Source organism: Adiantum capillus-veneris, chromosome 4 (assembly GCF_014529385.1).
Source record: "Adiantum capillus-veneris isolate H3 chromosome 4, ASM1452938v2, whole genome shotgun sequence".
NCBI lineage: Eukaryota > Viridiplantae > Streptophyta > Polypodiopsida > Polypodiales > Pteridaceae > Adiantum > Adiantum capillus-veneris.
Window position 1 is genome coordinate 32,498,240 of NC_140934.1, and position 12,468 is coordinate 32,510,707.

The 12,468-nt window shown below is 41.5% G+C and overlaps 1 protein-coding gene across 1 annotated transcript in view; it reads right to left on the bottom strand.

Moving 5' to 3' along the window:
• Positions 1-7,328: 7,328 nt before the first annotated feature.
• The window catches only part of LOC147458950 (BRAP2 RING ZnF UBP domain-containing protein 2-like), a 31,244-nt gene continuing 26,104 nt past the window's right edge, over positions 7,329-12,468 (bottom strand). Inside the window, exons 2-12 of the mRNA XM_086510363.1 lie at positions 9,760-9,875; positions 9,571-9,679; positions 9,388-9,499; positions 9,107-9,204; positions 8,913-9,019; positions 8,595-8,844; positions 8,458-8,511; positions 8,220-8,363; positions 8,044-8,108; positions 7,905-7,959; positions 7,329-7,788 (exon numbers count right to left, since the gene is read on the bottom strand). Coding sequence (XP_086366489.1) covers positions 7,633-7,788; positions 7,905-7,959; positions 8,044-8,108; positions 8,220-8,363; positions 8,458-8,511; positions 8,595-8,844; positions 8,913-9,019; positions 9,107-9,204; positions 9,388-9,499; positions 9,571-9,679; positions 9,760-9,875 — 1,266 coding nt within the window. The 3' untranslated portion in view covers positions 7,329-7,632. The remainder of the gene's footprint in view (positions 7,789-7,904; positions 7,960-8,043; positions 8,109-8,219; positions 8,364-8,457; positions 8,512-8,594; positions 8,845-8,912; positions 9,020-9,106; positions 9,205-9,387; positions 9,500-9,570; positions 9,680-9,759; positions 9,876-12,468) is intronic.

A 12,468-nucleotide genomic window follows, 5' to 3' on the forward strand; every position in this document is an offset into this window, starting at 1 on the left:
TAGTGATTGCTGCTCATTGAAGGCTCCTCCAGCTACAACTGGGTTGCCTCTGTATTGAGGGTGTGGATAGGAGTCAGGTTATTGTAGATGGTAGTGCTTGCAAGTGCCGGTTGAGCATGTTGTGCATTGGAGTAAACGCTGCAATGGGTTGTGCCGCTATTGTGCTAGTCCTTGAGGCTACTAGAGGCTACTGGATGCTGCAACTCTAGGCTGATCCACTTTCTCTCTATTACCCTTAGGCCTGGCTATGGTGCCCCTCTTGCCGGTCGACTCTGCACCAAGATTTGCACTACCCAATAGGTTGCTTCTCAACTCCTGCACAAACTTCTTCTCAACCTCCTCAACTCCACATTACTCCCAAGACTGACCGAGAGTACGCACGGAAGCGAATGGCGTTGCAAATGGACATGGCAATGGAGAGGAGCGTGTGTAGAGAAGAGAGAGTTGGAGATAAGGCACCGGTGGAGCAAAATAAAAAGAGAGTTTAGATTAGTTTTTTTTTTTTGCCTTTCATAAGGCTTTACAACTAGTTCACAAGTTGGGCTGACCCAAAATTACACAATAGGTAATCTATTTCTTACTCTTGTATACTTTGACAATAAGCCACTAGCAAAAGGGATTATGGAGGATTGCATCCTATTATGCTTATCAAAAAATTTAGGAGATGTATTTCATCATCTCAAAAATACTAAAGCTACTATGGTTGGTCATGTAATGGCCAGAATTTATGTTGTTGTCTTTGAGGAAGATATGGGTCTACATGGCCCAAGGGCAAGGGGGAGGGGGGGGGGTTGGGGTTATTGATACATTACATAGAATGTAATTTTCACATTCATAGAAGATGCCCAATTTTACGTACCTAATCTCATTGCTAATTTGAAACTTTGTTTATTATGGATTTGCAAGATCTCTTACAATAACAAAATTATCATGGTTCCAACCCTTTCTTAAAGTTTGGATTTGCTCTTTTTATTGGCCTATCTTTTTCTTCATATGACATTTGTAAATCTTTTCTTATATAAGCTTGTCTACCATTGAAACAAACCACTTTAAACAACAACAACAATCATTGCTTCACAACTAGAGGATGAAGGATCTTGTTCCTCGCTCGAAAATGTACTAGTGTATATAAGGAAACTTTTTAGAAGGCTGGGTTCTTAGTATCCTTGAAAAATAAAATTGAAGAGCATGTGGTGTCATATTTGTGTGTTTGAAAAAAAAAGACATGATCAGTTGGACCACTGAAAAATGTTTGGGTCTCCAACTTTACCAACTTTCAAACTCACAATAGAAGTGCTCAAATGACCACATCGCTACGTTCGAAACGTCAAAAAACATTAGCATAGGGCTTTAAATCACCCCAATCTTAGCTCTATAGCTCAAGTTATGACCTCGAGAAAAGTGCCCCAAAACTTGTCTCGCAACAAAGGGACCCCCCCCCCCCCCCCGGCTCGCTTTCTAAAGAAACAAATTTTGAACCCTTTTCTCGAGGTCATAACTTGAGCTCTAGAGTTTGGATTGGGGTGATTTAAAGCTCTATGTTGATGTTTTTAGACGTTTTGGATGCAATGATGGGATCAATTTTCTTGTTTGAGCACTTTTACTATGTGTTTAAAGATTTGTAAAGTTAGAGGCCCAAACATTTGCTAGTGTTTGACCTGATCCATATCAACCTATGAAGTATATTTAAACATTCTTTGATGAATCTAGAATCCTGTTTTCACATTCTAAGCATATAACATAATAGGCAAGTTATGACCCAAGAAAAGTGTCACAAAGCCGTGGTCGCACCACTACGCACCCCCGGGGGGGGGATAGGGGATGATAGTTCCTCCCCCCCTCGCATTGTGACGCGACCACTACTTTACGTTACTTTAGCTTTGTTCATACCTTGAGCTCTAGGGCTAAACAAGAAGTATGTCGGACATTTTATTTCACAATCTCAAACAAGCTACAAATGCCAAGCAAAGAGCAGGCAATTGGATTGCAAAAAATGTTTCTAGAGCTATAGCATATGAAAATATTAGAAAGAGAAATAGACATATTTCAACTTGTGAGCCAATGTATTAATCCAAACACATTAGTTTTTGAATATTAGAAAGGCAAAGGGTTGGAAACTTCAAAACATCATTTTCATCCTTTGAAATTTTTGTAGCCCATGCAAGACAAACCAACAATAAAATTGAAATAAAGAAAAAGATTTTGGAAGACATCATATCAAAAAAAGAGTCAAACTAAGCTACACCTTTTAAAAGAACTGCATCCAAATTAATATCATTTAAAATAGAAAAGTAACTTTCTTGCACTATCAACAAAGTGAAGATTCGCGTAATTTCAATGTTCAAATTTTTAAGAGTTTTTTAGGTGCCGTTTTGAAAAAGAAAGAAAATGAGATAAAATTGAAAATTAGGTGACTCGCACCAACGGCTTCCTCTTTGAAGCTAAAAGGACCAATTTTGAGTCCAAAGTTTTTCTAATGTATGCTCTTTCTTCCTCTTTATGTCCTTTAAATTCTTTATTTATATTCTTATATTGTTTTCTTTGCCAATACCAAGGCCAACCAAGCAAGACTAGTTCTAATTGCATTGCTTCAAACACGTTTTTCTTCATGATAGATATGCTACACATTTCAAACAGTTTGCAAATGGTATACACTCGATTTTCACATAGAAACGTCTAGCAATTCCATAGTTGCATGGAACTAATACAATAGTTTTTAAGGCAAGTATGAGTTGCCTCAATACAAGCCTTGAGCATCTAAACAAGTTTGTGTAACAACTAAAGAAAATTCATCATTCACGATCCCACATGGTAATTAAAAATTAGCCATGTCGTGGACATCAAAGTTTTGTCCTAATGAGGAGTTTATGGATTTTGGTCTTGAAAGGGTTATGCTAACATGAGCATGCCATTCTCAAATATGTAGATCTCAATAGGGGATGTTTTGAAGCCTTTTGGCAAGAGCTGGCATTTGCATCTTCCCTAATGCATGCTACAAATGTCTTAAAATTGGCCACTATACTAAGAATTGCCCGAGGCGATGATTGTTAACAAACCGGTGGTCAAATCTGAAGGTGCCGCGGAAAGCGTGTGCGAGTGTAAGTGCGAGAGCAGAGAGAGAGAGATCTGCTTAGGGTAGAGCGCACATCAACGTTATCCTATTGCAACTCCTTATTCTGTTGTATTAAAGAATAAGTGTATACATGGGTTAAGTTAGTACATGGGTTAGTAGTAAGTGGGATGTCTGGCCAGTTGGTTTAAATCCCAACAAACTCCCACTTGAAGGCCAATGCAGCCCAAGTGACCTGGTATGTACAATCGTGAAGCAATCTAGTGGCTTCAACCTATACCCATCAACTCACTGCAATGTGTAAACCGCTCCAAAGCTAAGCCTTTTGTCAAAGCATCTGCTGGGTTGTCGACAGTGCTTTTTGGCCAAGAAATCTCTCATGAGATGATACCTGACTTCAAGGTGTTTCGATTTAGAGTGAAACACGGGATTCCTTACCAATGCAAGAGCACTCTGACTATCACAACATATCACTGGAGTCTCATTAATGCCAAGATTTTTGACCAAGCGAGATAACCATACAGCCTCTTTACTTGCATCCGACAATGCAACGTACTCTGCTTCCATAGTGGAAGACGACATACTATCTTGAAGACATGACCTCCAAGATACTGCTGCTCTAGCAAAATATGAAAACATAGCCAAATGTCGATTTCCTATTCTCGACACAACCCGCATAGTCTGCATCCACATAACCCACGATGGATGCATCACTATTTCCGAAGCGTAAACACCTGCCGACCGTACCTTTGAGGTACCTAAGAATGTGCTTCACTGCTTCCCAATGCTTGCTGTCAGGATTTTCCATATATCGGCTCACCACTCCCACTGCAAAAGCAATGTCTGGTCTTGTGGCCACCATAGCATACATGAGACTGTCCACTGCCAAAGAATATGGTACCTTAGCCATTTCAGCTCGCTCGGCATCAGATTTGGGTGTATGTTCCTTGCTGAGTTTCAAGAATGCCTGCATTGAGGTACTCAATGCTTTTCCCCTTGCATATTGAAACGCTGCAAAACTTTCTCAATGTATGTTTCCTGAGATAACTCAAGAATACGACGTTAGCAATCTCTTTTAATTCGCATGCCAAGAAAGTGTATAGCATCCCCCAAATCTTTCATTGCAAAATTATTGCTAAGTGTTTTCTTCAAGTTGGCAATTTCCACAATGGATTTCCCAACTATAAGCATGTCACAACATACAAAACTAGAATGATCATCGAGCCATCATCTAGCTGTCTTGTGTACAAACAGTGATCCTCTTCGCTCCTTTTATATCCTCGAGACCTCATACATGCATCAAATTTATGATACCACTGCCTTGAACCCTGCTTTAAGCCATAAAGTGTCTTTTTGCGCTTACATACTAGCTCCTCACGAGATGCATTCTCTTGAACAAACCCTTCAAGTTGTTGCATGTAAACATCCTCATCGAGATCCCCGTGAAGAAATGTTTTCTTCACATCCATTTGGACAAGTACCATGTCCTCAATCGCTACAAGACCAAGTACGGTTCTAAGTGTTGTCATCTTGACCACAAGTGAGAAGATTTCATCAAAATCGACTCCCTTTTGCTGTCTGAACCCTTTGGCTACAAGTGTAGCCTTGTACTGTGGATTTGGATCACCTGAGGTAAATTTCTTCTTGTAAACCCATTTGCAAGGTAAAGCTTTTGCATTATTTGGCACTTCTACCAAGTCCCAAGTGTCATTAGCCAGAATCGAGTTATACTCAGATTCCATAGCCTGTTCACACTTCACCACATCATCCGTCATCATGGCTTCTTGGTAGCAGTTTGGCTCACCGCAATCGGTCAACATGATGTAATCAAGACCTGCCTCGAAACACACAGGTGGACGAGAGACTCTAGTAGACCGTCTCACTCCTTGACCATTGCTATCCGCTCCCTCTGGAGCATTGCTAGTAGAAGGTACATCACTAGTCCGCTGAGTTGATTTCCCTCTCTCTGAGGCAACATCTTCAAAAGTGACTCTCTGAATCTCTATTTCCTTAATAGGTTGTTTATACATCTTCGACTCATTGAAGATCACATCTGAACTACGGATGACTCGATGAAATTCCGGGTGCCAAAGACGATATCCCATCTCTCCATCTGCACCATATCCAATGAAAATACAGTTGTGTGACTTTGGCTCTAACTTTGTCGAAGTTGTTTAGGCACATGAGTATAAGTTTCACAACCAAAAACACATAGATGGTCATAGTCGGGCTTACTTTAAACCATAAGTCTTCTGAAATCTCATAATTCAATGGCGTACAAAAGGTTATACAAACAAGAAACTAACACAGTTTCAGAAAGGGCCTCCGAATCGAGTGTCAGAAACGGTCGGGACTACCAGAAACAAGCCAAATCGGCTCCACGAAAGGTACATATGATAGTTTCCGCAACTCAACGTACATCCGCTGTCAACAATACTGCAAGGTGCAGTATACGCGCTCAAACAGACGCAAACAAAATGTGCAAGCAATAAACAAAGCCCTGTGGGAAGTAAAACCGCTCTCAAAAGAGCTCGAGCACTATCAAAAGTACCAAAACAATGCATATACGCATCAAGTACTCTCACTGAAATCTGTGTTGATGCAAAACACTACAACCTGTAAGAAACCTGGATGTGCAAGAACCTATGAGGAGATAGATGCCTGAAAAACCTGAGACAATGTCGATGCCGAAAAAGTGCTCTTAATCAACCCATAAACACCATCTCAATAACACATAATAGCCATAAAACGGCTATATACTATCCCAAAATAGTCTCGGAACAACCTGCACCTGTGTCTTGTACCTGTACTTGTGGTTGTAGCAAAAGTGGAGTTGAAAAATACAACTCATGAAGCGTAGCTCGGATGAAGCTTTCGACTGCACGAACAATTTCGAAAAGGAGGTAAAACCTCAAGACACCTCCTGCAAATGCTCTCAAAACGTTGAATTTGTCGATGCCAAAATCGAAAACCTGTTTGCACTTTTGAAGTGCACGCGCGCGAACGCAAAAACGGCAAGCACAAACCCTGCTCTGATACCAGTTGAAGGTGCCGCGAAAAGCGTGTGCGAGTGCTTGAATTTGCCGATGCCAAAATCGAAAACCTGTTTGCACTTTTGAAGTGCGCGCGCGCGCGCGAACGCAAAAACGGCAAGCACAAACCCTGCTCTGATACCAATTGAAGGTGCCGCGGAAAGCATGTGCGAGTGCAAGTGCGAGAGCAGAGAGAGAGAGACCTGCTTTGGATGGGACGCACAGCAACGTTATCCTGTTGCAGCTTCTTATTCGATTGTATTAAAGAATAAGTGTATACATGGGTTAAGTTAATAGATGGATTAATAGTAAGTGGGATGTCCGACCAGTTGGCCTGAATCCCAACAAAATCCACTTGGAGACGTGTCTCTAGAAATGTCAAGACACCCATGGCTACGAATGCAAAGATATTGTAGGAGGATGTAAATGGACTGAGGATGCAATGATTCAAGATGCTTATCACCCTTCAACAAAAAACAAGAGGAAAAGAATAAACTAAAAGAGTCCTTGGACGAAGTCTTGACAACCAACAAAGCCCACAAGCATGTCATAGTCGAAGACAATCATGGACAAAAGATAGATCTCATTAACCACCTTGTTGGTGTCTATTGGTCTAAGATTTGTAGGTACCGCATTTGTGGTATAGTTACACTTGAAAGGCTTAGTTTTACTATTCGAGCGAGCATCCACTAATACTCTTGAAAAAGTGTCTCGGCTTACATATATATCAAAAAAATCACATATGAAGTTACACAAAAATGACTAAAATCTTTAAAATTAAGGAAGAGTGTATCTTTAGGAAGAAGTGGATAAAATAAAGAAAAGTGATGACAAAACTAAAAAAAGCGAATGGAACCTTGGGAGGTAGCTATTAAAGCAAGGACCCCACTTGAAGGACACATGTGAAATAGTAGAAGATGAACGAGCTTGGAGGTTTCTTCCCTAAGAGTTAAAACACAAAAGATATACCTTAAGTGCTTCCTTAACATTAAACAAGTGAACCAGTTTCCTCATTAACCTCATTACTAGCAACTCTCCACGTTTTGTGCTTCTTTCCCAACAAGAACCTTAGGAAGTATTCCCAACAAGAACCTTAAGAACCTTAGAAAAATTACATTCAACTGTCAGAACATGATAACCAATGATAGTGCCCTCAGAGAAGAACAATCAACATGTACAGCCCAAAGAACTTGGGCCTGTATATCACATGGTTGTGAACATGTAGAGACATGAGTCCAATGTTGGATATACGCATAAAAGTTTACAGCATGTAGTAGCACCAAGGCCTGTAGATGATAGAAAGTGTGTCCCATCCACTAATAAATCAAAACCCTCTTAACTTCTAATGCAATCGACCCCATTGTTATTGGGCGTCTTCACTTTGTGTATAATGTACAAATAAGAAGATGGGGACTCTTTGTTTATGTATGGTTAGAAACTTGCCATAGTGATCATCCAATTGCTTGTCAAGAGGGATACACTTGTATTGGTATTGGGCATAGACAGGGATGTATGTACACCTGAGGAATGCTACCTTCTTTGCCTGCCCCCTGCCTTGGTGGAACCCCTTGCTTGCTTCTGCGTTGAAGTCGCTGGAAAACTTAAGATGGTTCCATCCCGTATCTCAGATGGACCACTCGTTTCCACCACACGTTGAGCCTCCATGCTCAGCATCAAATCCCTTACCTGTATCGAGGTTTTAAACATGTCACATGCGTTGGCTGGCCAATAACATGAAGCCAGGGTTCCTTGGGAAGATGAATTCTAAGACAAAAACCAAATCCACATAAATTGAAATATACCTGATCTTCCAGATCTACAATTCGATCATCACGCTGTTTGATAGCAGCCTTCTCTCTACCAGGCATCAACAGAAAGATGAAAGATCAGTCCAGAATAAAGACCATTTATCGAGCATCAATCTCTCAAATTAAGGCAAACCTTGCTTCAGCAGTTTTTACTGCTAATTGCCAAGACTCCTGATTGGCCTTCATAGACTCATTAACCTGAAAACCAAACAAGACATCAATCCATAGGATTCTCTCCTTGGTTATGGCACTGTTGAACCCGTTCTCCCTCAACGCTAAAACATAATAAGAGGAGAGGATCCAAAAAACCTGCTCAAGGAACCTCCTTTCCTCCTCCGCATTTTCTAGCTTGGCCCGCACCTTTGCCAACTTTAAGGTCACTGCTTTCTCCTCAGCTTGAGATATTGCCATTTCCCTTTCTTGCTTGACCTCCATAAGAAGACCTTCAAAGTACTAATGCAACAACTTGGCTCACACAATGCAAAAGCAATGTTTCACAGTGCCTTAGAAGACATGTTCTCACATTAAAAAGAAAAAAGGAAAAAACCTGTCTTTGCTTATCCAATTGGCTTGTAAGCAGTTGATTGTACTCTGCTGTTATCTGCCAACAATACATTGAACACAAATAAGATCACCAACAAAAAGATCTTCCAAAATCACGGAGTAGAAATTGCTGGATCGTACTTCATCTATTTTACTGTTGATGATAGCTTCAGCCATTCCAGGTCCATGGCTACACTCACAGCTTCCACAGTCATCATTGCCTTCGCTGCAAGGCGCATTCAGCTCGACCAACTTTCCATCAGTTTTGGATTGAATTAATCGATGCACATAGCCATCACCGACGTAGTCCCACACACGTTGTGTTTCAACTTCTAGTGAGTAGCAATGTTCACTCTCTCTCCAGTGCCTGATGGCATGCCCCTGCTGATATCTGAAAAAGTATGTGAGCATATGATTGTGAATGGCAAAAACCTTACATTGAAGGTGAAACAGTTATACCTTCCACATCCTACAAACCCACAAATCACACAGATCCACAAATTCTCAGAAGTGGAGCATATAGTACACGTCGATCTTTCAGCTTGCTCCTGACAATACCGGCAGACCTGTTGCCCAATTTTCTTGCCCAGTTGGTCAAAGACAACCAGGGCAAAATCACCAAAAGCAGAAATTGCGCATTTTTTTAAACTTACCGGACATGATGAGTCTGTCCATTTTGAGATGCAAGAACTGTGGAATGAATGATTGCAGACTGTTGTCAAAATCCCACTTATATGTTGATCGAGCCTTTCTACATATTATGACACAAGAATTGACTACTGAAGATAACTATTTGCATGTGTATAATTAAACAACCAAAGAAAGGTAGAAACTTAAGAAGAGTGACCAGATTAAACAGATTCAATGAATGTTTTAGAATGTCAACATGCATGAACTCTTTCCAAAATGGCTGCACAAACAAAGAACAACTTACCCAAACACACTGGGCACGTAGGAAGCTCAGTTGAACCAGTAGGACTAGAAGCTTCAGTACCCGAGTTGGTGTACTCAACACTTGCCGTAAAAAGAACATGGCAAACTCCCTCCTACAACCAAACTGAGTTGTTCATGTGTTACTTTCAACCAGAACCCAAAGTATGCAAAGGACAAAGCTTACCTCAAAGGAGGAAAAAGGCTTCCCATTATAGTGCTTAGAAAAATCATCAGCAGAGCTCTGATTGACAAACTTCATAAAAGCACTGTATCTGTCACTAGACCCATCATTCCTGCAGCACCGAAGAAAAAAAAGATAAAGAGATAAACAGCTGGAACCCCTTCTGCAGCTAATATGATACTACTGGTTTACCTCACAAATCGCATCTCTTTCACATCTTGAAGAAAGGCACCAATGAACTGGCAAAACTCTGCGCCTGTCATATAATTTGGAATTGAAAGTATGCATAACTGCTCACAGCGGCCAGGCTGCACATCCAACCAAGACCAAGGATTGTTACGAAGATTAAGGTTACAGAAAAGTGCAACAAAACATCGTCATTATTCTGATAAAACAAAAATCGTCCCTTTCAGATCACATCAAATGAAAAACCAGGATGAGACTCACTAAAATAGAGGTCAAGTGATTGGCTGCTCTCAGGAACCTCTGACAGATAGAAATACAGAAAGTGCCCACAAATTTTGAGAATTGCCCAGTAGCACTATCGCCCTTTCAGCGGTGAAAGAAAACTATTGTACTCGAAAAGTTAAACGAAAAGAAATGATTGAAGGTTTTCTAATTATTCTCAAAACTTAAAAGAGTGATTCATTTGAAGCTAACAAAAAGGGCAGGTTCCATCAAAGGGTGTCCGTTAAATGAGTCCCCCCGGGCCCCCCGCCCCCCCCCACGGGTGCCTATAAAAGAGAGGCCAGGCGTGCCAGCAGAGCAGATTGACCCGGTGGAGTGCAACTCTATGAAGACTCGGACGGAGAGAGTGGCTCTTGGAGTTTGTAAACTTCAACTTTGGTCCAACGGAATAAAGAAAGACCATGTGGGAAGCCTGATTTAGGGGCCAATGCTTTTAGGAATAGAACTCCGCCACTCTCATATCTATTGTGTGATGTTCACTCTTTTTACGTTCAAGTCACAGATTTACGAGACTCAAAGGAGCCATTTTCTACTCGGAGCAAATTTACGGTGTTCAACGATCACCAAAGTTTGAGATACTCCTTGTCCCAAAATCAACTTTCGGATAAGTAGATGAGATGGGCAAATATTTGGTCGTTGTTTCATTTCCAGATCGTCCATGTTAAGGGAAAGAGAACTTGGTAGCAGACGTGTTGTCTTGGAAGCCACAGATCTCGGCTATTTCAGCAATCAACCCCCAAAACTTCAAGGATATGGTCGATCAATATGCCACAAATCCAGATTTTGTGGACATCTTTGACTGGTTGTAGAGTGGAGAGACGGTTGCAGGCTAGACTCTAAAGGAAAGTTATTTAATGCGAAAGGCAATGTTGTGTGTTACTCATAGGTTAAGGAACAAGGTTCGCACAGAGTGCCATAATCCACCTTTTGTTGGGCATCACGGCATTGACACCACCTTGATAAGTGTGAGGAAATATTTCTATTGGCCGAGGCTCAAAAAGGATGTGGACGAGTTTGTTCGCACTTGTTTGGTGTGTCAACAGGTCAAGTTTAATCGGCACAAGGCTTTGTCTAGCACATTTTCAGATTACATGGTATGCCTGAATCTATAGTCTCTATCTTCGACAGTCACCGACTGCTTCAATAAGCAGGCCCATTTTATTCCGGTAAAGAAAACAATTAAGGCCAACCATTTGGCTAAGTTGTTTGTCTCGCACATTTTCAGATTACATGGTATACCTGAATCTATAGTTTCAGATAGAGATCCTTGCTTTACGAGTTTGTTTTAGAGGGCAATCTGGGAGAATATAAACTTAAATTCCCTTCCTCGTTTCATCCACAGACAAGTGGGCAATCACAGATAGCCAACTCAATGGTTTTAGTTTTGTTAAAGTCATACATCTCTGCTCAGAAGACTCAATGAGAGAAGTTTTCGCCCTTGGTGAAATTTGCCTACAAAACACAGTTCATTCGTCGAGGGGAAGGCACCATTTGCAGTGTTACCAGGGAACACGGGTGCAGGGGGCTAGAATGCCTGGACGGTGTTCCGCGACTTGGGGGGAGTCTCGAACGTCTCAGAACAGCCAGACGTTCCGGACAGCAGTGGCAAATCGGAACGAGACTAACAAAATAGACTGGAGCGGACGGAACGGGTAGGAGTTGGCCAGACGGCCGGATTAACGAACCAATTTCTGGCCAACAGTCATTAAAGGGTAGATTTTTTGGGGGTTATTACTGTCAAAGTCGACGATGCGGAAGCGTAGAGACCAAGGGGGGGAAAGAGAGAGAGAGAGAGAGAGAGAGAGAGAGAGAGAGAGCCTCTTGAACCAATCAACCTTGGCAATGAATAACTTAAATGTGTATACAATGGAGGCAAGGGGTTTCTTATATAGCAACCTCAGCAAATTGCCCTACCCAGACTTTGACAAATAAGAAAAATAAATACCTAAAGACCAAACTAAATAATGGGATCACATTGGACAGTTCACTCGAGATGCCAAAACTCTAACACCCTCTCTGCAGCTCATAGTGGACATCAATAGTGAGACCAAGTCAATGAAGAAGCTACCATGGACACCCCACTTTGGCTTCAAACTCCCGAGCCAAACAAAGCGTCGTGTCACATTTATAACTAGAGTTGTCGGACCTCTTAGGTACCGAACTGAGTATTGTACTGCCATCCTTGTCAAGCTTGCATGTGTCTGTGTCCTCTAGCGAACTCGTTCATTTGCTTTTGGCTTCACAATCTTGAGCCAAACAATTTGCCGGTTTCCTTGAGAACTTTGTCAATGCATAGGCTACTAATTGGATGGTGGATCTGCTATCCATAGCCACTTGTTGGTTTTGGTCGATGTCGTCAGTGTTCAAGCAAGGGGGGGCCATGTTGAAGCTGCAAGACCTGGAATTTGGGAAACCCTTCTTGCATTCCAAGGG